We start from the raw sequence: 25664 nt of genomic DNA on the forward strand, positions 1-25664 counted from the left end.
GTGAGTTGTTGGTGTTTTAAATGTATTTGTTTTCTTCCTCAATTCTCTCTCATCCGAGCAGTTGCTGGAAGAAAGAAAAATTGCGCTGTGAACGAAATATGAGCCTCCTTAGCTCAGGGGCAGAGCGTCGGTCTTGTAAACCGAAGGCCGAGAGTTCAATTCTCTCAGGTGGCAGCTTTAATTTTTTTCCCTTCTTTCCAATACCTAAAATCGTCTTGAAATGGCTTGGGTGATAAGAAGTTCAGGCACATTTATTATTTTCGGTAAAAAAAAGATTTTGCATCAAAATTGATAAAGTTAACACTCATGAAACAATCTTAAATCGTACAAATTGGTTTAAAATAAAAAAAAAATAATTGCCACTTACTAGAATCGAACCAGTGACCCCTGCTTTACGAGAGCAGTGCTCTACCTCTGAGCTAAAGTGGCTCATGCTCATTGGGTGGCTGATTTCCCATAAGTGTTATGCATGAGTCGTTTCTCATCACAACATACGATTTACCCTCTCTACTGTGCTCATATAAAACTGTTATAATACTCAACTCCTCCATATAGAAGCGTTCGCTGTTGCCAATCAGGTTGTTATTGTTGTTGTTGCAAAATAACGTCATCGCATTGAACTGATATTCGTTGAACTGCAAAAAATAGTTGCCGATGCAAAAACAAAAAAATGACCGATTCTACACATGAATTTCAGATTTTTATAGGGAACGAATGTAGTTGAACCTCATATTTCGTTTTGGTAAGTTGGTGGATTGATATCAAGAACGACCCTTTTATAACTGTTTATCAGTGATGTTGAAAAAATTGGTCGAAAATGGCTGAAAATGGCCTCTTACGACGTTTTGTCTTCGACAACTACCATTTTTTCGTCAAAAAATATGGGTCTCTGAACACTTGAACACCGATTTTCCTACAAATTTGGTGAAAAATTGACATTTCTTCATAAAACTATCAATCGGTTGAAAGATTGATACAAAATCATACTTGTGGCATAGAAAACACACTTACAGTGAGCTACTACGGATATCCAACTAATTTTGGACATAGAATCAATTTCTAGTATCAATTTACACAAATTTATATGGTTTTAGTGTCAAAAATTGAGATTGTTGAAAACAAATGAGCAAATAACGTCCAACGTCAATAAAAGGGTCATTCTTGATATCAATCCACCAATTTACCAAAACGAAATATGAGGTTCAACTACATTCGTCCCCTACTAAATTCTGAAATTTATGTGTAGAATCAGTAGTTCATTTCAAAAGCTGTAAATGTTACTACAGTGTTATGAAATAATAGAAATTGAATAAAAATGCGATTGTTTTTTTTTATTTAAATGATTTTTTATTGTAAATAATTTAGTTTTTTTAGTTTTTCTTCCGTCCAGATAAATGATAATTTAAAAAAAATATTTCTAGCATGTTGTTGGGAATTGAACTGAATTGAAAATGAAAATCAAATACATTAAAATGTCATTTTTTTCTCTTTCTTACTATCTCAATCTTTTGACTAAACTACCGACGATTAAATCGTTTATCATAAAAGCGATGCTTCTACAACATATGAAACTAACCTTTCTTTCGCTACCAATGATAGAGCAAAAAAAAAGAAACAGAAAAATTAAAATGGATACTAGAAAATGAACGGTCTACACATTTTTATTGTTACAATTTATTACAATAATATTTATCAATTTGTAGCTCGTCTTAAAATCGTTCAAGCTGCTCATGAAAAGGATTTATTCCTTACACATTGACTGTTAAGGAATCAAGGGATGACATTAAATTTGATTATGTATTGTTTTTTTTTCCTTCTTCTTCTTCCACATCATTTCAATTCTCTCCTCTTTCATTTTTACTTGACTAATACCAAAATAAATAAAAATACATTTTCCCCTTTTGATAGATCCATTTTTTTGTTCTATCTTCATCATCACCAATCATCGTAAATCTTGGTTAGTTTTTTACACTTTTAAAGGTAGCATCAAATAAAATTAATTCGCTTCTCTAGCGAAATGACGACGACAAACAAATAAAATAAAATATTTATAGGGAATCCTTGTTGTGTTGCATTCGTATATATAAATACCTTTTTTCTGATTCTCTAAACTTATTTGTGAGTTTTCAGTTTTCGTGTAACAGTTCGTGTGTGTGTATGTATGTGATTGAAACATGATCGACATTTTTTTGTCTGCATAAGATTTTTCCTCCTTTTTACACGGATTCTAACACTAAGGTCTACTGAAAATTGGCCAAAAACCACATAGAATTCGGCTCTCTATTCTCATGTAAATAGCTCTATTATACAGTATTTTGTAACGTAAATGGTTTTGTTGTTGTTGTTGCTTTTGTATATGGTACGGTCGATTCGTACTATGTTGAGTGCGTGATGCTTTGTGACTATTAGACTTTTTATTATTGATCGATTTTGGAGTTTTTGTTGTAAACTTTGCCTTTTTGTCCAAAGCAAAAAAATAAACATGGTTTACTCAAATAGAGATTGCTACATTTTGTCTAAACCTAATTAAGTTTGTATTTGTCCATTGGTTAAACGCAATTCAATGACTAAATGGATTCATGGCTAATGATAAATTGAAGAGTGTGTTTGTGCTATGTGCATGGGCATGAGTTATTTTTCATCCGAAATTTATGAATCCAAGTCATCTTGTTGCGAACTGAAGTAACTAACTAAACCGCTAAATTCACTGGTACTTCCACCAACGCCGCCCACACCACCCGGCCCAATGACCGACGGTGGTGCTGGTCCTGGTGGTCCAGTTCGATCATCCTCAACATTTCCGGTTGGAGCGTTTCGACTGGCCAGCGCAGCTAAACCAAGACTTGGATGTGCGTAGGCCGGCAAGCGATCATGAGATGCTGGATTTTTGTTGTCAAATGGCTCAAATGTACCAATTATTGCACCCGATCTCCGTTCTGCTGCTGCCTGTGCGGCTGCGTAATAACTGCCAAACGGTAGATTTTGATATGCTCCTTGATTGAAGAAAAACCATAGAACTCAACGTTAGTCAAACTATCATTTAAAAAAAATGCTTTTTTTTTAGCAAAATTGCTTTTACCTGTGAAATTTTGAGGTGAATTTGTGGCATGTTCGATAGATTGCAACGATCTATGCATGGGAGGTGGTTGAATATTTGGATAACCGCCATATGGAATTCCCGGTTGACCTCGCCTATTTTTCGCATTGGAATTTATATTATTTTCAAACATTTTTTTAAAGTTCAAATCGGTAAAATGAACTTACATGTACATCGGATGAGGCAAATGGCCGCTTGTGTGTGGTGGAGGAACCAATGGTGGTGGCCTTGGTCCCGATGTAACTGTTACATTTGGTGTGTGATATGGTCGTGAAAGTGATCCAGTTGCCGTTGAAGGTATTGAATGTGATGGCATTGTTGCATTTGGTGCATAATATCGTTGCGGTGGAGATTGACCTGTGAATGTTAACAAAATCGACGTGTTATTTTCTGCATTCCAATCAATTTATTGAATATGAATCAGTCTTAATGCTTACCGGAAGGGAAAGGTTGTCTTTGCGATGGCCGCGTTAATCTGGTGATCACCGATGCTTGAGATCGACTGCTTGGCGAATAGAGTTGTGGCGGTGTGGCTACCGACAATCCCGCTTTTTCGGCTAGTTGAGAAAAAAAAATTCATTAGAATATGACATGAAAACACAACGTCAATGTTAAATTAAAGGGAAATTTTGAAGAATTATCAATCCAAAGCTGCCTACTAACCTGGATTGGCTGACAATCGTTCCGATAAAATCGATGATGGTGGTTTCGAAATATTCGGAACATTTGGTATTGTCACCGCTGATGGTTGTATGATGCCCGGTGACACAGTAACATTTGGCGGAGAAGTAATGAGTGAATCTCTGGTCGGTGTAATTTTCTTTCTGCTTCGTGCTCGTTTTTTCACTGCCGGATCCAATAAAGCGTCTGGTGGTTTACCGAGTTCAGATGGATCCAAAAGTCGTGTATTCTGTACATCTAACACGGTTGACGGTATGATTGGTTCACGATTCTGTGCAAGGCCAAGAATGCTCGATGCAACGGTTTGAGGCATCGGCGGAAGTCGTTGCTGCTGTTGTATAACCGATGCATGCGCGATAACTGACGATGTGTGCTGAATGGTGGGCGATGCGAATAGTTGCGATGTGGGTGCATGTTGTAATACTGACGGCATATTTAATAGAGTATTTGGTTTGTTTGGTGGCAAAATCGATGTATGTTGTATCGTTGGCAATTGTGTTGGATGTACTTGTTCCTTGACACCAATCATTGGAACATCATCTTTTGTTTTGCGACCGCGTTTCTTCGGCGTCGTTGACTGTTTGCTGTTTGCACCTTGGAATTGGGATACCGTATACATTGATGGAGGAATATCGGGTATGGTAAGCTGTGACGTTGACAATGGCGATACCAAAGACGGTATTGTCGATTGCATTATCACACTTGATCCCGTTTCGATGGTTAGTTTCGTTGGCGAATCTTCTTTTTTCATTGGATCGGTCAATGCATCCTTTAGCTTGCGATTGCGTATCGTTTCACCGGCCAGCTTCAATTGATGCTGTGCAAATTCTTCTTCTTCCATCATTTTGGCAATGGCATCTTCGTCCATATCTTCGGGATCAAAATCTTCCGGTAGATCGTCATCAAAACCATTCGAATCATTATCGCTGGCATTTCGATTTAAACTGGCCGATTTTTTGAGATCAACATCGAGTGCCTTGGCCGTTTGAATGATTTGCGGCGGTATTGTGGACAATGAGTCCTTTTGCGGTGGTGGAACACGGAGCGATTTATCGTCATTCCCTTTTTCCGCCAACATTCGCTTTATCTCCTCTTGTTTCTTGATGAATGCAGCACGCTCTTCGGGTGGCGTGTCTGAAATAAAGAGCAAACATATTATTGGCTAAATATTGAAACGGATGAATATCCACTAAAAATATGTATGAATGGAATATTTTTTACCTGGCCGCTTGACGCCGGGTTTGATTCCATCATCGGAACTATCAAAGTCATCATCTAGGAGGTATGGTAGTTTTTTACCGCGCGTTCGTCGGCTCTCGGGCAATACTTCATCAGCATCGTCATCGTCGCTAACATCATCATCGTCGTCGTCATCATCATTCGACACTTTTGGTTCCTTTTTGGCAATTTTACCCTTGAAAGATCGTTCACCATCGGGTTTCTTCTTTCGACTTGGTTTGCTAGCCACTTTGTTTGATGGTTTCTTCTTTTTCTTGCCCCATGATCGATCACTTTCGTCGGTGCTGTCATCACACAGATCCTCACTATCCACATCCTCCCCCAGCTCTTCGGAACTGTCATCGAAATCATCAAAATCTGATTCGACCTTCTTCTTTTTCTTAACCAGCGGAATATTGTCTTCGTCATCGAACGACGAATCATCGATGAAATCAGCATCGAATCGCTTTTTACGATCACGAACCGACCGACGAGTTGATTGACGACCTATTGAACAAATGAGGTATTTAATAAAACATTGATTGATTCTTATAAGAAATAAATTTCCTAAATAAAATCTACAAACCTTTTCCTCTCTTCTTCTTAACAATGCTATCCAGTGAACTCTCACTAGGTGCGCTTGAATCCTCTTCTTCTTCGTCGTCAGAGTAAGAGCTAGTATTAAAATCGTCATCTGACGAATCGGCGTCCTCTTCCGAATCCACATCCAAACTGTTCAATTTCTTTTTCTTTCGGCCACCCACGTTCTTTGAGCGTTTAATGGCTTTTGGTCGTATTGGCTCCGAGTCACTGTCATCCGATTTTTCAGCTTTAGTCTTCAATGGATGATCATCCGAATCGTCATCATCATCTTTTTCATTGGTTTCACCCGTAATTTCGCGCTCTTTTTGCTGCTCCTCCAGTTTCTTCAGCCGTTTTTCCTCTTTATCGGCTTCGATAATGGTTGAAATATCTTTGCCACGGCCCAAGTTGCCAGCGCCAGCCACTTCATCCATTTCCGATTTGATCGCACGATTGATCAGCTCATCGTATTCGTTGAATCGATAACTGACATTGGCTTGACGCCGTTTTCGCAATTTGTATATCGGTTCATTGTCTGACGAATTATCGCTGCTGCTTGCTTCACTTTCGCTCTCGCTGCGATTGCGTTGCCGATTCATTGGTCTTGGTCTTGGTCTTGGCCGTTGCCTTGTTCTTCGTTCACTGTTTCCGACTTTTTCTCCGGCATCACTCTCCTCCTCCGACGACGATTCCGATGAGTTCTCCGATCCATCCAACGCACGTGCACGCTGCCTATCGCGCTTTGTGTCTCTTATAACATTTTCCTCACTGATTGTCGTCATCAGGAGTCGTTGGCGTTGTGCCTCTTCGATCTCTTTCTGTTGAAGCATATTGTCAAACTCAAGGAGTTTCACCTCCAAATGATCGATCAATTTTTCTTGCTGGCACGGTGGACAGAACCAGTCTCCTTCAGGTATAACGAATAGCACCGGATTCAAACACGAACAATGGTAACCTGCATGAAAAAAAAGAAATAAGACCGTTGAATTTATTGATCGCTTTGATTTTGAAATCATATCAAACAGCCTTACCTTTATCACATTTGTCGCACAGCAAAATCCATTCTGGGTGATCACTTTTCGTGCACTTTTGACAAGCATGAATATCTTCCTCCTCTTCGGACTCCTCTTCGCGTCGTTCGGTTTTGTCTTTGCGGGCGGTCCGAGCACGTTTTGTCGGTACAATTTGCGATTCATCTTCGATATCTGACTCTGGCGAGAATTCGTGATCCGAACCCAATGGTGGTAGCCGTTCAACTTCTTCGTGCTCGTACACATCCTCCTCTTCGCGTTCGCTTGAGTCATCCGAATCAGTTTGCCATGGTTTGTCCTTGTTTCCCTTCTTACGTTTCTTTTTCTTTTCCAACTTTGCCTCGCTTTCGCTGTTTTCTTCTTCCTCCTCATCTTCGGTTGCACTCTGCTCGGCAACGACACCTTTTTTCTTCTTCTCTGACGCTTGTTTCATTTTTATCAGCGCTACCTCTTCGGCTTTGCGACGTTCAGCCTCTTCGCGAATTTTGATTTGGGCAATTCGTCGCGATTGGCGCACCGGAGTGTCTGCATCCACAGCTGCTTGTGCCGTTTCAATTTCAGCAATATCTAAACCGAGTAAACTTCGTTTTTTCCTTCGGGTTTCTGGTTTAGCTGCCGGTGGTGGCGGCGTTGCTGCCGGTTTATCCTCTTTGATCGATTGATTTTGCTTAAGCGGCTCTTCCTCTTTGATGTCTTCATTTTTGATCACTGGCTTCGCTTTTGGTTTGGGACCCGGTTTTCTACCTCGTCTTGTCGGCCGACCTGGGCGACGAACTGGTGTAGCTAGAGAATAAGAAAATATGTTGAGAAAAATGCTTTTAATGACGACAAAAATATTTAAAACTCACCTTGTCCCTCATCAGATTGCTGTTCGATTGCTTCTTCTTCGAACTTCACCGTCGTTTCTTCTACTACAGATGGCTTCTCTTCCGGTTTTATAGACGGTGGACTTTTTTCCTTCACAGCTGCCTTCCTTCTATCCACCTCTGGCGCCACTTTCTCGGGCGATGGCAATATTTTCTCCGTTTCTTTGGAAACATCGCTCGTTGCTCTCTTGGCATTCGGCTTTTCATTGTCATCACTACTCCAATCAGTGTCTTTGATATTTCGTTTTTGTTCAACCGATTTGCGTACGCTTCTCTTTACCACTTTGGGTCGCATTTTTATACGTTTTCCACCCACTTCTTCGTCACTGCTTGCATCTTGTGACAGTGGGGATTCGATTAGCGCATCGATATTGTCATCACTTTCGGAAGAATGGCGCACTTTCTCACCCGATATTCGCCGCTTTCGTGTTCGTAGTTGAGCCACCCGTGAGCTTTGTGCCTGATTCAGCTGAGCTCGCGCTGGTGATCGCGACTTTTCTTTTTCAATGGCAACAGGTGCCTCAGTTGATGCCTCAGCAACATTCTCTTGAGCTTGGGTATATTCTGGTTCTTCGTTTTTCGCTTCATTGACCTGTGTTTTGGGCATGAACTCACTATCTATGACAACTGATCCTTTTTCCACTGATGCTACGGCATTCTTCACGGAATCGTCCGTTTTTAAAGTGCCCACCTCACTCAGATTTGGTTGTTCGCTCTTTGAAGTTTTGTGACGAATTTCAACATTTGTTTCCGTCGCGATTTGTGTTTCCGTCGTGATTTGTGGTGCGTCTTCTTTATCTTGAGCAATCAATTCCGATTCTTCTGAAAGCTTCGATAACTCAATTTGACTTGGCTCTATTGTCGCTTCCAATTCGAGTGAAACTTCAGAAACGTGAATTGTATCGCTCTGCTCTACGATTTCAAGTGGCTTCGAAACAGATTCCTCTTGGCTTGTTGTTGGAATTTCATTTATCTTCACTGCATCTAAATCGATCTTTGTTGGTTGTTCAGGTTCCTCAAGAATTTTTTCTTCACAAATCTTTTTGCACTCTGAAACTTCTTCAATGCAATCAATGGATTTTCGTTTTTCTGTAATTGGTGCAGATATGACCTCAGTAGCAATCACTTCTGATCTATCTACCTTTGATTCTGGCACGATTTTCTTCCGTTCTGACTCAGCTTGTGACGTCTCTTGACGCTCTGCTTCAGCAACGGGAACGGAAACCGAAGCCGCCCATCTGTCGTCAACTGAAACTATCTCTTTATTGTCATTTTCAGCATTCTCGACCGTTTCAGATGGGCAAGCATTCGGAGTTGGCTCAATCTGTTCACTTGGAATTGGCTCGCTAGCAATTGCTGCGATTGGTTCAGTTACTGAACTTGGAACCGATTCGTTGACGACTTCATTTGGAATGGGCTCTGAGGACTCATTGTAAACGGGAGCTGGTGACATTGGATCAGATTCGATTGGAGTGGGCTCTGTAGCTGCAACCGCAATTGGTAAAGCATCAATTGGTTCTGGTTCACTTGTTGTTTGTTCAATCTCTTCATATGTAGATGGAAGTTTTTCATCAAGTGTTTCTTGTTCATCTGGCAAACCTTCGGTTTCAGTTGGTTGAACCGTTTCCAATTGCTCGGATGGTGTTTGAATGGGAATTTCAACAGGGTTTTCAACAGCAGGAGGAGTGATTTGTGACACTTTACTTTCTGGCTCTTGTATTTCAGCCGTTGTTATTTCTTCACTTGTACTGGTTTCTTTTAAATTATTTTCGACTGCATTCGATTCGATAACATTTTGTTCATTTAGGCTTTCAGTCTTGACATCATTATTGCTTTCATTATTCAACTCACTTGATTCCCCACTTTCCGTTTGCTCTGCAACCTCTTCAACTCGATTTTCCTCAACCAATGGCGTAATATCGTTTTCGATTGGTGCTGCTGCCGAATCTGTGTCTTGCACTGGTTCACTTGTTGATTCGATTGTTTCGGAGAATTCATCGTGTTTGGAAGAAATGGTTTGGTTTTCAATAGGAACATCTTCACGAGTTAAAGGTGTATCACTAATTTCGACCTCAGCACTCGGTTTTGCTTCATCTTCAACTTGGCTTACGCTACTTTGATTCTCATTCTCATTGTCATTCTCCAAAGCATTCGATTCATTCACATCAATTTCACTACTCATTTCACTTAGTTTATGTTCAGGTTCATTTTCCGTTTCTATCGATTTCACATCATCGCTTGCCACATCAAGTTTCGACGATTGCTTTTCTACTTTATCACTAATCTCATTTTGTTCATTTGTATCGTTCGATAAATGGCTTTCGGTTTGCAATACGGTTTCACTTGTCGTCGGCAGAGATTCTGGTTCAATCGATTCACTGTCTTGTTGTACTGATATATTCGCTAAGGCCACTGAACTGTTTGATTCAATACTTTCTTTAGAACTGTCACTTTTGGTGGTCGCAGCCACTGCAGTCGTTTCCTCATGCTTCACATCGGCGCTTTTATCATCGCATCGATCGGTGTTGACATTCGATTGATCAGTTTCGATTTGTGCTGTGCTTTCACTGATTGGCGCCCAGTCATTAGAAGATGATGTGTGCTCGTTTTTATCGCCAACATTGTTTTCTGGGATAGTTGTGAGTGGCGGCGCTTCGATGACGGTCGAGATTCCCTTGTCTGTTTCATCAGCGCTATTTTCCGGCACGGTTTCGCTTTTGGCATCTAAGGCAACTGAATTTGTATCGTTGGTGTCGGTCTTGTTAGCAAGTGTCTTTTCACTCTCTTTTGTTTCGGTGTCATTTTTGTTTGTGGCGCATGAATTGTCAGTTGGGGTAACAGACGGTTTCATTGGACTGAGTTTCAAGCAGCCCGCTTGACCGAAGAAAAACATTGGCTTGCTTTGTGTGACCGGTGGCGGTGGTGGTGCTGTTGTACCACTGGCTGGCGCTTCTGTTGTTTTAATGTCATTGTTACCGACATCACATTCGAAGCCACTTCCTTGGCCAAATACAAAAAATACTTCCTCTTCGATTGCCTCACCAACTTCGCAATCCGACTCGTCGCAATCCGGCCACACGACATTCTCACAGTTGTTATCAGCACCTGATCCGTGTCCCTTCACGTACATTGTTGGCTCTTCTATGGCTGGTCCAACCTCATCATCATCATCATCATCATCATCATCATCGCCACTAATGTCGTCCAATTCTTCGTCTGACAATTCGTCACTTTCAAATTCGCTGTCGTTTTCTTCGCCATGACTCTTGTCTTGCATCGTTGGTCGCTTATTTTTACCCGCCGCCACTTCAGTATCTTCGTCCAAGTTTCTTTTCAGTGTCTTTTTATCTGTGGCAAATATTCGCAGTTTCAATTTGTTTGCATTTGATGGAGGCTTCGACGCCATCAACGATATTCGCTTTGATCCTTGTGTTTCCTATGCGAAAAACACGAGCATATTTTATTATGACCTAAATATTATTATCCTATTGAATGAGCTCGAGAAAGAGCTATTCACTTACCGTTGATTTAGTTCCAGCAGTGGTGTTACTGCTTTCGCTAGCTGCCTGTGATAGTTCATCAATTTCCGACATAACGCTTGCATCTTCCTCCTCCTCTTCTTCGCCGATACTATCATTTTGCGATTGGTTTTTAGCACCGTTTGTATGGTCACCGTTTGAAATTTCCTCCACCGTCGATTCGGCACCATTCGAATTCAATTTGATTTTCAGACATGGTACATTTTTCTCGTCACTATCGTTGCTGTTGGTTGTGCCGTTGCCGTTCTCATTTTGTAGTGCATCCACTTTTGGCGGCATACTATTGCTACTACTGTCTTCATCAATGAGTCCAACGAGTGACGGCATGACTAATTCATTGCCCCGAAGACATGCGATTAATTTTGCCATTTCCTCGCGATTCGTTGCAACCACCTTCCAAATCTCCTCGTCCAAGTGCTCTTGATAGATGCGCAAATTGCACTGGTCGTCTACTGTGCTCCAATAGGCATTTCCCAGTTTGTCTTTGCCCAACGGTTGACTTCGAAGTTCGGCGGCTGTCTGTGCACTGACCAACGTTCGAAAATTCGGATTCTTGTCGAATTGACTTTCGAGAACCTCCTACAAATTGGTTTTAAAAGCAGAAGTTATGAATAAAAACGTACTCAATCGTTTTGACGTGCAACAGCTTACCTTCAATACGCGTAGTTTAACAGGGAGACTCGCCTTTTTATACCCGAATCGTTCGAGTTCCCATGCATCCTGTGCCGAATATGTGTAACAAAATTTTGCTAATGCCGAATCCAATTTGTCTGGCTGAACGCTTTTCCGTGTTTTTCGCAGCAATTTCACAAAGAATTGTCGGAGTTCATCATGCACTGCAAATGTAGAACGAAATATGCATTTTTATAAAAATCGATAATTTTGACAGAACAAACAAATATAAATCACATTATGACGCTTTTATTTAGAAATGAATCACTTTATATCGTTGCTAAGTGAGTAGAGAAAGAGTTCTGAAAGAGCACTAAAAATATGCAGTAAAATTATTGCGGTTTTTCGCTAGACGAAATGTTCTATCAATTAAAATCGATTGGTTCTTTTTTTACGGCAATTATAATTAATATTTGCGCGGCAATCGAATACATTTGTTTGCTATTCATTCTCACTGTATTTTTAATGCAATTACACGCCAGAATTGATTATCGGTTGATGCACATTTTTATTTCACAAAACGCCAACATTTGCGTTGTATGTGTGTCAATTCAAATAAGATTCTTTTTTTCTTCGTTTGAATATTTGAAGGCGTTCAAAATGTTTCATTCATTTGACGAGTCGTAATTATGGCATTATTAAAAACATCAACAAATACACTGACACACAACAAACGCACTCGTTCGATTGAGTGAAAATGCCGAAGGGCGATAAATGTTTTAGTTTGCATCGTTTGTAAACTATGTCGAAAGTCACAAGATGCACGATGCATACACCAGTAACGATGAATATCACAGAACCACACACGGGCAAACACACGGACACACACATTTGACTCATCGGCTTCACAAATAAAGCACTCAATTTTGAAAAGCATCGACACACAAAACGCATTCAAACACACACGCACACATATGCACAACCAATACTAAATTCCACTCAAAGCAAACGCTTGCCATTGAGGCATCATCACACACTGTGTGTATAACATGTACTACAGCAAACGCGTATAGCCAACGCGACTCCCGACGACACACTCGTTAATGTATAGCATGTATTTTTGTTGTTGTTGTTGTTATTATTGTAATTGTGTGGCCTTACCCTCGTCCGTATTTTCGATCATTTTTTGCAATCGCAAAAAGTCCGGATGCTCGATTTTCAGATGCACACCAAATTTTTGAAGAAACACACAAATTATTGCATAGTTTGGATCGTTTAGGCATGATGACGTAGCATCAGCGGCCGCATTATCATCTATATTTGCTGCGTCCGATGATTTATTTACGGACGCCATTTTTCCAATTGAATCTAGCTGTTGAAATGCTCACAGATTTTATGAACTTTTTTTTAATGATTTTTTTTGATTTTCTATTTTTCCCACAACACTGTTGCTCCGAATTCTACTTTTTCAATCTCATGTATTCACTTGTTTTTTAATATTTGGTCGAATAACAAATGGATTTCTTTATGCATTTTCACTGAATTTTTTTTTTGCGCTTTTATTCGACACACTGTGCGATCGGAAACAAACAAATGAGTTTTCGTCTTGAATGAAACACAACTAACACAAAACTTTCACTCAACAACACACATCAGCTCGTGTATACGGCATACACACATCAATACATGTGTGGTTGTATGTGCATGGGTTTGAGATATGTTCGAAACTCCGTGCCGTTTGTTGTTTCTTACGGTTGCCGCTCTACCGACTCAACGCTTTCGAATATATCAAATGTCATATACACAATTTGTTTGACGTTTCACAAGCCAACCGATATACCGTTGAGCATTTGCATTCATTTGCTTGACTTCGAATGTTTTCGCTGGAGCAACTGTTTTTTTAATTGAAGAATTTGCCATTTGAACTGATGTTTGTGCATTGTCATAACAATAAGGCTTCACCTGTGTCAACAAATTATTACAAAAATGTTGAGTGTTTAAATGCACTTTTCGACTTGTTCATGCAATTTTTCGCAAAATTCACCTTTTTCATGACCTTTTGACCGTCTTGAATAGTAATTTTGCTTCTTTCTTATCTGAGATTCTTGATTCAAGGAATGTACTTGGGTTGACCGCCATACTTCTTGACGATCATATTCAACGATGAATCTTTGAATTTTATCAGTTTTAATTTGATCAAATAGAATCAGTGTCCTTGTCTATCTCATAATATCATGCCATATCAGTCCAAATGGAAAAAGCCGTTTAACATAGAGTAGGATATACGTCATTATATCATTGGCAACGTTGATGGCAACGGCCTCTTTTGCACATATCATGAAATCAACATTTAAACGGCCGAAAAATTCAATAGTTTCCTCTTTTATTTGTGGCAAACGTTCGAAATTTGTGTGAAAATCGTTGCATAATTTTTGTGAATTTTAGCAATTCTTCATGATTTTCCTCATGTAAATTGATTTACATTATGATTCTGTATTTCAGAACAGCAATAAATGATTTCCCATTTTTCAAAAAATAAAACCCAAACAGCGCCGGCGCACGAATTATATCCTTTTTCCCCATCCTGAATGTATTTTATGTGGGAGTTATTGCATTGAAATTGACGTAGAACATCGTACACTCAGCATATCATAAGAATTGTATATAAATTCAGAGCATGGGTTCTGTCTCCAAGAATATTTGATTTGATTCCATTAGTTTTCGGTTTTTAAATTATTTGTCGTTGATTTTGTGCCGAATTCACTGTCAAAGCAATCATGATTAAATTGTCGACCAGGCGATTTGCAGTGGTTTTGTTTTTTCAATGCTTAATACTCCTTATCGATTTGGTACGTCACTGTGTCTAAGTAGCGCGTAATTGTTTTTGTACGACCGAATGGAATAAAAAAAACTTTGTTTTTTTTCTTCTTAAATTTGCAGGCCATTAACAGTTTTTCTCATCTGGCAAGGGACCGTCGTTCGACAATAATATTCCTCTTTCTGTAAGTGTGCGCCAATTTTTCAAGTGATGGGTAATAATCAGCAATTTGTTGTTGTTCCACAGTTTCCAAGACATTTGCTTGGTGCTCGCTTTCACTGTTTTGCTATTCAGCTTGTATTCAACCTATGTGTTTCAAGTAAGTATTCACTCTTTATTCGAAGATCCTAAGCTGAGTTAATCACAAAATTTATGATCATTTTCAGGCGGGTTTGGCCGAATTGCTGTACAGCAAATTCCGAGCATCTCTGATAGTGCTCGCTATTTACTTTATCTTGACCTTGTCACATCATATCTGGATCATTATCGATCACCACAAAACACCAAACAAACATGAATGGTCCACTTCTCTAACAACACTGTTTATCATTCAACGAATTTGTACGACAAACTTTGAATTTTCAAGGAAAATATATGATCCTAATTACTTTTTCTTCTGCAAATTTCAGTTTCTCCATTCTATTATTACACCTACAAAAGAGCTGCCCTGAAAATGAGTGATCCACGCTTCTACGAGAATCTTGATTGGGTTTCCGAATTCCTGGCCATTCGATAAATTACCATGCAGAAAGACAGTTCTCAAAAATAATGACAAGTTGGATGTGAAACGTGAAGTAAATTGATTAATCAATGATATAAACCGCAGCTGTTGTGAATTCAATTGTATAAAACGTAGATGGAATGCAATTATATGAGATAAATGTTTTTGACTATGATATTTAACTGGAAAATTGTTCGGTTTGAAATGAATACAAAAAAATGATATTTTTGGCTAAATATACTCTGTAGCCAAATTTAAATGGAGTTGTTTCATTTTTTTTGTTCTTATTTCGTACGTAAAAGAATTGAGCATCAATTTTTGCTACAAATGAGAATGAATCGTGCTGAAATTCCAAATTATTAATTCAAAACCATTTTCACATCAATGGAATATTAAAGTTTCGAAATTGACTTCATATCCATTGTCGTAATCAATCTCATTTTGATTATTTCCTCCTTTGCAAACCAAAAAAATCCGCTCCACTAAATGTTTGCTGTAATGATGGCAATCGAATGTATAGGTGCTGCCACCTGCACAAACCATGCACCTTTCAAACAATAATATCAGATGTTTGACGTTTCAAACAAATATTTTATATCGTACGTACGTATTTAGTGGCCGTAGCTCATACACAATAGACAGAGATCAAAACATAGTCGATATACAACGAACACTACATGAATGAGAAGTGTAGTGAACGAAAGAAAATAATATACGCACACTCGTACACGAATTGACACTGAAAGAATAACAAAAAGACGAAAATCATCAAATCAGTCATAGTTTATAGTGCAGTTTTCTTTATTTTCGTTTCTTGTGAAATTTCTTAGTTTGTATATAAATTCTGTTCTAATGTCTTAATATAATTAATAATAATTACAACAACAACAACAACAACAACAACCAACAAAAAAAAACATTTACTAAAACGACGAACGTAAAAAAAATCGTGAATTATTCAACACAAGCAATAAGCGATGGTTGTTTGACGAGAGCTGAAAGAATCAATTTGTAATTTGTGTGCTGGAACTAATCTCATCTATTTTACACTTTCACACAAAATTGAATGCGAAAAACTCGATCGGAAAACGGAGCGTGTGCAATTTTGTTGGTCGTTTTTAGTTTGATTTGATGTTAATGTATTACGACTGACGTGCAAATCAAAAATTTGTATCAGCTGTAATTGAGTGTGACTAAAGAGAAATTGCAATGTAAGTGATACAGTCGTAGTTGAGGAGGGACGTTGTACGGAGCAAAACTCCGATTCGAAGCTCTACTGACACAAATAAATCGCGTTTTTGGGCATTCAAAATGTTTCGCGTAATTTTTTCTTCTTCTTTTTTTCGTTTCTCCTGCTCGAAATGAATCACACTGAACATGGAGTCATTGAATTTTCGATGAAATCAGTCGACGAAATTCATCAATTCGTGCATAGATTTTTTTTTTAAAGGAAATATAAAAAAAAAATGTTGCTACTTCCAGTCAATTGTTTCAACGTGCTTTATTTGTTTTTCTCCTTTGTTTGATTTCAACGATTTCATTGAAACATATTGTGTAAATATTATTCCGAGTGTGTCTAAGGAACTCTTTATTCGGTTCGATGCGAAAATGCGTATCGCTTCATTACGTGATCACTATTGCGCTGACTGGAAGTAATCTAGTCATCGTATCGGGTGTATTGTGCTAATAATTACAAAAATAGCTGGCATACATCTCGAAAGGAGTTGTAGTGTTGATAAATGTCGTCAAACGGAGAGAATGGAAAAATTATGAATAAATTATTCACACACATAAATTCCGAGTAGAGAAGGAATTTTTGCGAATGGCACACGACGCATTTTGATGTGTGTTGATCGCGTTATTAGTGTGTCTGCGCATCTGAAAAAGTGTTTGTAAACAAAAGGCAATAATAACGACTTACCATAAAAATAGAATACAAATTACAACAAATCCGAATATGAATAGAAAGAGCGTGATGACGACGGCGACTAGACGCTTTGTGAATGCAGCGCAATTTGTACACTCGATTCTCTCGTGTTCAATGTTACTAATTATGCATGAGATGAACGTCCTAATTTGTTTTTTTTTTCTTTATACTCATAAGAATGTGACGACATAAAATGTAATAATCGATTTCTTTTTCTTGTTCGTTTTCGTAGAAACGTGGCGAACGTGAAACAGACGACGAGATAAAGGACAAAATGGATCCACGGCAAATAACACGTCTGGCAAAATTGCTGCGTGAAAACGGCGATAAAGTGCTCAGTTCCGAATATAAAATTACATTGACCGGTTCATTGATGCGCGCACTCAATGATTCATTTTCACTGATTACCGATCCGAATGAAACGTGTACGCCAAACACATTTCAGGTGCTCAAGCCAAACAATGCCAAATCCGAAGTGTTCCGAGATCTGCAAATTATCTATGATTTTGTGCAGAAAGCGCAAATTTTGTGCTTAGTAGCAATACCTACAGAAGAACCATTCGATGGTGATATTGACATAAAGAAATTTCGTAATCTGAGACGATTAGAAATTCAGAAAATTCCCATCGAACAAATTGTCGGCATTCAACGGTTGCGTGCTCATCTTCAGGAGCTCATCTGTTCGAAGAGCATCACCAGTATCCAGTCAATTATTGCCCATTGCGGTGGCGATAATGCAAACGGATTCCTTTGGAATGAATTAAAAATGGCTGATTTTTCCTACAATTACCTCAGGACGATCGACTGTTCGCTGGAATTTGTGTCGAATTTACAACAGTTGAACCTGAGCCACAATCAAATTGTCAGTGTGGACGCTATCAAATGGTTGCCAAATCTCAAAAAATTAAATTTAAGCTACAACAATCTGTCACACATACCGCAAAGCATCGCATCGCGACGTCTTCAATCACTCATTTTAACCAATAATTTTATCGAAGATTTACGCGGTTTGCCCAAACTTGAAGCACTCAGCGAATTGAATTTAGCTGACAATTGCATTCTGGATCATGCAGCGCTTGAACCACTTGGATCGTTGATTGCACTTCAACAGCTCCAACTGCACGGCAATCCAATTGCATGCCATCCGCATCATAGGGAAGAAACATGCAAATATTTACACAAAAATGTTGCTAGTGTTAAGGTAAACTGGTGGATATTGCGTGAAAATCAGATTTTTATACTAATTCATTTTGATTTCATTTCCATAGTTTGTTCTGGACTCAGAACCGTTGAGTAAATATGAAAAAAATTTGGTTGGATACTATCAGAGCATTAACAAATGGCCTGTAAAACCTCGACCACCAAAGTGGATATCATCAAGTGGATTATCCACGCCAGGCAGTGGACGAACAAATGAACAAACTCCTGCAAGCAGTATAGGATCATTGGGGAGTTTTCAACTCGAATCGAGCACGAGTAGTACAGGTTTGAAGGACATTTTAATCGTCATATTTGATTCGAATGTGAACTAAACTTTTGATTCTGAATTTTTCAGTTGATTTCCCGGCAATGAATGACTTGAGTACGTCACAACTCAGCACATCTACTCAGAAAAAGATTAAAGTAAGACCGGCCGATATTCGTGATGACGATGACAATAATGACGACGATGATGATGGCATCGAAATTGTCAAAGCGAAACCACCGAAAAAAGAGAAGCGCAAATCATCAACAGCATCGGGGATTGATGGGATTGACGAAATGGGAAGCCAAGAGCATCTCAAAACAAAGAAGCAAATTGAAGATTTGCGCAAAGAATACGGCGATGATTGGTTGCACAGCAAGGAGGTGCAAGATATGATGGGAATTCAGGCTCCGATCAGAATTTCTTCGCCAACAACTGAAGAGAAATTGGAAACGCTGTACGGGTTAGAATCAAAGATCAACAGAGATCGAACATCGACTCCAATTCAACAGTCGAAACACGCCGATTTTGCTCATTCATCCATTGAGGTATGGAATTTGAACACTTAACCAAAGTTCATACTCGTTCAGTTTGAATTCAATGAGTGTTTTTTTTCTTCATGTGATTGAACATGTTCCCTTTTCAATAGCAATTCCAGTCGCCAACTTCATCGACGAGTGAATTCAAAAGTGTTGACCACAGCGACCAGAGTTCACAAAAACTTCAAAGTGCTGCGGAATCATCGATGGAGAGAACAATGTTCAGATCGACAATAAGCGAAGATGAAAATCTGAGAAACTTGTATCCATCGTCAACGTCAATGGAAGCCGAATCGCTGTCGGATACAGAAGAAAATGAAACCATTTATCTCGTGACCAACGATATCAATCAAACGGATCTTCTTTTGGTTGTGTCGGATCAAAGTATACGTGAAAAGAATTCGTTAACCGGTAGAACCATAAATCAATGGGCCTTGACTATGCTGGAGAGTTCCGAACTTGTTAGCACGGATGTGGTGCGCATTCGATTCGATACCATCAAAAAGGATAAACGAGAACGCACTTACAAAATGAGTGAGAGCGGCCATGGAAAGAAATTGGACGATTTTCTACGAAATATTTTATCACAACGTCCATTGTCCGACATCATGATCGTATTCCGATGTGCCAACTGCGCGCTACAATTTTCACAAGAGAAACTTCCGCGGAAGAATGGTGAAAATTCTGCACTTACACGTTTTATTTAGCTCAATTTTATTTTTAAAAAAATGTTGCTTTCTGTCGCAGGTGTGAAGTGTCCCGACTGTAACAGTACGTATGTTATCGAGATGAAAGTGCAACAGTCGGAGTTGTCGTCATCATCACCGAAACAGTCTGATCCGGTGCCGCTGGGCAATTCAAATTCACATAGTAGCATCGGTAAGAGCTCATGCCTTATAATGATCATTAATCATACTAGTTGAATTTTGGTTTGAAATAAATGTAGTTTTAATAAGACTTAATTACCAGCGAATACATTTGCATAATTGACATCAGTATGTGTACATATCCAGTAAAACTTCATTGCTGCCATGTAGCAGAATAAGTGTAGCACAAAGTTGCTCATTATTATTTAAGTTTGCAATGTGTCCAAAACGCATGAATACGACGATTGAAATATCGTATACTGCGGCAACGCAAGCAGAAAATTATCGCGCGATATTTATGCGATAACTGCCTTATGCGATGCCGTATTTATGCGTTTTGGAAACATTGTAAGTTTGATATACTGATCGTTGTAAATGTATTTAACGGGAATAGAGTGTGCATGCGTTTTTAGATACCATGTGAACATTTCTGAGTTTAACGATTCATTGCGGATTTAATAAGATAAAAACCCCTCAATTAAGTTCCATTATCCACGATCAAGCTTCGACTCTATGCATGCAAAATAGAGTTGACACCTGTATAAAGCAAACACGGTAGCCATTACGTCATTATATCAACCAGTTTCACCTCACTATTTAACGACATGCAAAACTCCAACTGAACGAAGATTCTTTCCGACGAAAGTTCTATGTTTGAAGTTCATTTTCCTTTGAAATTCATGTTCGAGGCCTGAAATCATAACAATGTAAATATGATTCATGTTATTCACAGCAACATTCAGCCGATGGATATTACGCAAGCATTTTTCTCAGCGATCGAATCATTTGCTATTGTGTATATAGCAACATTGATTAAATGTCATGCATACATCACTAATTTCTGGAACATTTCCATTTCTTCTTCTCTTTTTCCCTCTATCGAATGCCGATATTTTAGCACGTTTCTAATTTGGAACCAAGGAGAAACCAAAACATGAAAATAACAAAATAACCAAGCTGGTTGAAAAAATGTTTATGCGATTAACCACTGACGGTGGTCTTTTTGATGATTTTAAATGGTTCAAAATAACACAACGAAAACATAATTGAATTTTTTTTTCTTTAAATCATTATTAAAGAATAATAAATACTTATCAACAATGGATAACGTTCATTTGATTCATTGCATGACTTATTTAATAAATTCAAAATTAAATTCATATTTATTCAACATTTTAACATAAACTCAACGGAATACACTGTGCAATCACAATTTAAATGACTCACACTTTGATGCACGCTCACGGCATAACTACATGATCTCATACAATTCTCTATTATTGTCGCCTTATTTCCATGCAAATTTTAATAACTAATTTATCTATATCAAATTGTATCACCTGTGACAATTGAAAGCACTGCGACACGAAACGATTGGAAATCAATCTACTAAAACGTTAGGATTTAATGAAAATTACGATAACAAAACTGATCACACCAAACGTAAGACTTTTTTTCCTTGGTATTTTATCATTTTTTTCCTTCACAAATTTTTAGTTTAAAATTCACCTTGCTTAGATTGGTTTTTGTTGTTCTCTTACTCGGGTAAATTGGGCGTTAATTGTTTTTGTTTTGAATGCAATAATTTTTAATTCCAAATAATAAGTAGCACTTTCCGTTCCTAAATGGTGTCTATTTAAAATATTTGTGTTGGTTGCTTTTGTGCTGGTGTTTTTTCTCTTCCCCCGCAAACATTTCAGTATATCCATTCATAAAATCCGTTAGATCAACTGTAAACGAATTATAGAGATAAGAATTTGCAAAAAATGATACAAATTAATGAATGAATTTCCCATTTTTTCTCTCGTTTTGCCAATCGACTAATCTTCTATCTTCCGAACATCATTGCGTTCATATCGGTCCAAACATAAAAAAAAAACACACAAACACAACCACTAGATTCGGCTAGTTCATTTAATGAAAGCTTGTCACAATCAAAACTCTCCAACTGTTCACAAAGTTCATTCGACTCGAATCAAAGTCTGATCGGCAGCACAACCAATTGCGAACACACAAATGATTTAGACAGCTATTTTGCATCACGTTTTGGTGCACCGCCCGAAAGTGACGTGGAAATCTTAAGTAATCCAAGCATTAGTAGTATCGAAGTGCTGGACCGGTTCAGCCGTCAATCGAGCCGCAAACAATCGGAAGATTCACGATATTTATTACAAACACAATTATATGTGCAACAGCATCAGCATCAATTCAATAAATCGAACGATGGGTCTGCATGCCATTCGCCATCGCTTGATTTACTTATCAAATCGACAAGTAATAGTGATATTGAAGAAATTTTAGATGAACCCGATCCAATGACCATCGCTGGTGATTCGGTGGATCAAGTAACAATCACACAGGCCGATGATATAACAAACACCAACAACAACAATGACAAGGCCGAAGTGAACGAAGCACTGCTGAAACCGAAAAAACCGATTTTGACCGGCATGAATTTGACAGAGAGTAGCTCATCCGGATCGGTGACGGACAGTGTGTGCACCGCGTATGAACATCAAGCGGCCGAAGGCAAGGCTACCGAAGAAACAACGACAAGTATAACAACTATGACAACTATGACACTGGCTGAACCGGAATCGATTCCAATCGCCGAAGAGGAAAAGAAGGAAATGGAAAGCAGCAAAGTAGAGGAAGGTTCGATGATTTCAAATATGTTTGGAGGTCAGTAATGGGATTTAGTTTGGAAGAATTGAAATTGGACCATTTTTTTTGAATCAATATACCTTTTTAATTTGCAGGTCTCTTCAATTCGACCAACATTTTAATGGCTCGCAGTGTAAAAACATCGAAAGTGGAAGCGCCACCATGTGATAAGTTCAAGTTTTCGTACACCGAGTTCGATTACGTGGACCATCGATTGAAGGTATACCTCTATCAGCATATCTTCGAAGATGACAACGAGCATTTAAAATGGCTTGTGAAAGGGTGTTTATTCAGTGACACGGCAAACAGTGATCCGGATGCTAAACTTCAACCGGCTATATTCGTGATGTCTACCACAAAGTGGTATGTACTGAATATAATTGGCAAAGAAAATGACGACGTGACGAAGTGGGTGAAACGAGATGCATTCGGAACGATAAATCGAGTCGAAATGATCCGAGTGCTGCCTTGGAAAGTTGGCATCACATTTACGATTAAATACTATGGCAATATTCATTTCTTCCTACAAGATATTATGCGAACCGACAGTTTGCTGCTGTTTTTTGCAAGTAAGTCGATTTTTGAATCAAATTATTTTCGATCAACCCAGATTACGATACATGATTAAAGACAATTTTCTTATTTCTTTGCCCTTCAGACAACCCATTGCCCGTTTACTGTGATCTTGAGTACCAAATATCCGAGCGCATATCACAAAAGCTACTTCAAATCACCGACAACGTCCAATTGAAAATGTTAACCATTCTGAATAACTGCAAAATTATCGATCAAAATGACAGCAGCACCGTGCATGAGTATGCCGCTTTCATTCTCACCGATTCCAATCTGTATGTGAGCACACCGAAATACGGATGGACCGTTGAGAAACTGGATCGCAGCATTGAAGTGGCACAAATGCAGCTGATGATGGATTTGGTCGATGTTGAACATATTAACGAAACCACATTTATTATCAGTTTTCTGGATGAAATCCAGGATAAAAAACAGAAATGGGAGTGCAAATTCGAAACCGGCTCCTGTCTACAAAACACATTCGAAACGCTGGCGGCGTCATGGGAAAAATTATTCAAAGTGCCTTTGTCAAATAATTAAGCAAACATGAAATATCATAGCGAATTCGATTACGTCGTTAGAAATTACTTTATGCATCACTTCCTGATTCGGATGACAGTGATAAATTCATTTCTGAAAATTGTATGATTTAGAAACAAAAGAAGGAAAAATGATTAGCTGAGCTGGAATTCCTAGGGGGAAAGAACTATTGGTATATTTACTTCATTGACACGTATTGACAAATATTCACAGGCATTTGCACTGCGTTCCGTAGTGTTATTGTTGTTGTTTTCTTCTGTTGCTTCGTCTCGTTCGTGGCGAGCAGGAATGACAGTTGCAAATACGCACATTTTATTGACCATATTTGCATGCATTCGCAGCTAGTTATTTAGCGGATTGACACGCATTGGCGTGTATTGATCCAAACTCGGTAGAATATGCGATTATTTACAATATTTATATTTTCATTTACTCAGTTCTTTCCCCCTAGTGGAATTCTAGACATTCCACCAAAACTTTTCGGAATTATTTTTTTCGTACATAAGACTATATTGGAGTGAAAGAGAGAGATTCCACTATTTTTCATCGAGCCATCGGAATTATTCCGATAACTCAAGGAAGAGTGGAATGTATGAGAAATAATTCCGGTGGATCGATGAAAAATAGTGGAATCTCACTCTTTCACTCAATTATAGTTTTATGTATGAAAAATATAATTCCGAACAGTTTTGTTGGAATGACTTGAAATTCCAGCCCTGATTATTGTTCAAAATTCTTTCTCGGTTGCACAAGGACCCTTCATTTTGCATGCATTAGAATGCAGCGACGGCAATTTTCATTTCTTAGAGCAAAGTTGCGTTTCAAACAGATTGAATAACCGTTTCAGCAACTTTCCATCGAAAATGACTTCAGTTAATAAATGGATGCAATCCATTCAGCTAATTTTCCGTTCTAGACATAAGATTATGCGAGCAGCCAATACTAAAATTCAATTATTATTTTTAATTTGACGATACGATTTTAGACAGGAACAGAACAAGTAAATATGTGAATGTTGTAGAAATATGTGTGAAAAATTATTGTTTGAATTGTGTCTGAACGAATATGGGTAGTTGTCCAATTTCCACACAAATAGAAAATCAATCTGTATTATGTCAAACGAGAAAGATTTAAGATGAACATTTGTCGCGTGTCCATTTTAATGGTCAAATGCAAATTCTTAGCGTTTTTCTCCGTTAAACAGCTATTTTCGAATGGTTCAGATTGCCAATGCTCGTTATAAATGTAAATAGGTCTCGTATTTTAAAGAAATGATTACAATTATAAGATGATTGAAATTTAACTATGAACATTTTTGACTTCATACCCAATAAATCATTTTGTAATATAAAACACTTATGAGAAATAAATTTATTTGACTGAAAACCAGTCAACAATTCAAATGAAATATGCATATTATTAATTGAGTCCATTATACAACAGCAATTGAATTTATGGGCAACCTTACTGGAGTTAGTAGTTTTCTGGTTGGCTATTTACCAAGCCAACACATTTTCCTGCGAAAGTTTTGGGTTTGCAAACAATTTAAAATCACATTTAAATTTATTTTTTTATTATTTAGCAAAAATTAAGCTGAACGAAGGGAATCCGTGGATTAGATTGAAAAAAAATCTTTTTTATCTAATCAAAATCATATTTCTATACGTAGTATACTTAGCTCTATCCAGCCTAATGAAAATGTCCATGAAGATTGCGTAAAAGATGTATTAAATTGTATATAGAGGTCATGGTAAGGAAGTGTGTTGTGAGACAAATTTGACGTAACAAAATACGATAACGCCTAGTCTTCTGCATATCGGGCTATAATCAAGAGATTACTGAGGACATATGCCGAGTATGAAAGTCGATAGTAGCGCAACTGTGAAACACAATTGATTAAGTATGAAAAGACGTAAATGTTGATG

General features: G+C 38.3%; 3 protein-coding genes and 2 non-coding genes across 11 annotated transcripts; 3 read left to right on the top strand and 2 right to left on the bottom strand.

Annotated features, from left to right (window-relative positions):
- Positions 1-102: 102 nt before the first annotated feature.
- On the top strand, positions 103-174 carry Trnat-ugu (transfer RNA threonine (anticodon UGU)). Its single transcript has one exon. It is a non-coding gene; the product is annotated as a tRNA-Thr (tRNA).
- A 183-nt stretch (positions 175-357) lies between these two features.
- Positions 358-429, bottom strand: Trnat-cgu (transfer RNA threonine (anticodon CGU)). Its single transcript has one exon. It is a non-coding gene; the product is annotated as a tRNA-Thr (tRNA).
- Positions 430-1645: 1216 nt separating this feature from the next.
- LOC129568754 (A-kinase anchor protein 12-like) lies at positions 1646-13427 on the bottom strand. Of its 2 annotated transcripts, none has more exons than XM_055447005.1 (12): positions 12788-13427; positions 11666-11850; positions 10997-11593; positions 7458-10911; positions 6610-7392; positions 5583-6533; positions 5000-5503; positions 3761-4912; positions 3535-3654; positions 3265-3454; positions 3080-3192; positions 1646-2993 (listed from the first exon to the last, which is right to left on the bottom strand). In XM_055447005.1, the coding sequence occupies exons 1-12, from the start codon at positions 12978-12980 to the stop codon at positions 2650-2652; spliced, it is 8586 nt and encodes a 2861-aa protein (XP_055302980.1). In that variant the 5' UTR covers positions 12981-13427; the 3' UTR covers positions 1646-2649. The 2 variants fall into 2 exon arrangements, with proteins under 2 accessions (XP_055302980.1, XP_055302981.1); XM_055447006.1 differs by lacking the exon at positions 12788-13427 and adding an exon at positions 12142-12561.
- An 807-nt stretch (positions 13428-14234) lies between these two features.
- On the top strand, positions 14235-15414 carry LOC129568757 (transmembrane protein 138). Its single transcript, XM_055447013.1, has 5 exons — positions 14235-14475; positions 14567-14628; positions 14691-14763; positions 14831-15005; positions 15074-15414. The coding sequence occupies exons 1-5, from the start codon at positions 14404-14406 to the stop codon at positions 15178-15180; spliced, it is 489 nt and encodes a 162-aa protein (XP_055302988.1). The 5' UTR covers positions 14235-14403; the 3' UTR covers positions 15181-15414.
- Positions 15415-15774: 360 nt separating this feature from the next.
- LOC129568755 (serine/threonine-protein kinase 11-interacting protein) lies at positions 15775-25142 on the top strand. Of its 6 annotated transcripts, none has more exons than XM_055447008.1 (10): positions 15775-16376; positions 17325-18293; positions 18361-18577; positions 18648-19105; positions 19207-19771; positions 19844-19975; positions 21319-21405; positions 21862-22644; positions 22722-23195; positions 23285-25142. In XM_055447008.1, exons 2-10 carry the CDS (start codon positions 17367-17369, stop codon positions 23737-23739), a joined length of 4098 nt encoding a protein of 1365 aa, XP_055302983.1. In that variant the 5' UTR covers positions 15775-16376; positions 17325-17366; the 3' UTR covers positions 23740-25142. The 6 variants fall into 6 exon arrangements, with proteins under 6 accessions (XP_055302983.1, XP_055302987.1, XP_055302985.1 ...); XM_055447007.1 differs by lacking the exon at positions 15775-16376 and adding an exon at positions 16388-16485; XM_055447009.1 differs by lacking the exon at positions 15775-16376 and adding an exon at positions 16679-17068.
- Positions 25143-25664: the final 522 nt, after the last annotated feature.

Source organism: Sitodiplosis mosellana, unplaced genomic scaffold (genome assembly GCF_009176505.1).
Source record: "Sitodiplosis mosellana isolate CC-2019 unplaced genomic scaffold, AAFC_SMos_1.0 Smas_scaffold_22, whole genome shotgun sequence".
NCBI classification, from domain to species: domain Eukaryota; kingdom Metazoa; phylum Arthropoda; class Insecta; order Diptera; family Cecidomyiidae; genus Sitodiplosis; species Sitodiplosis mosellana.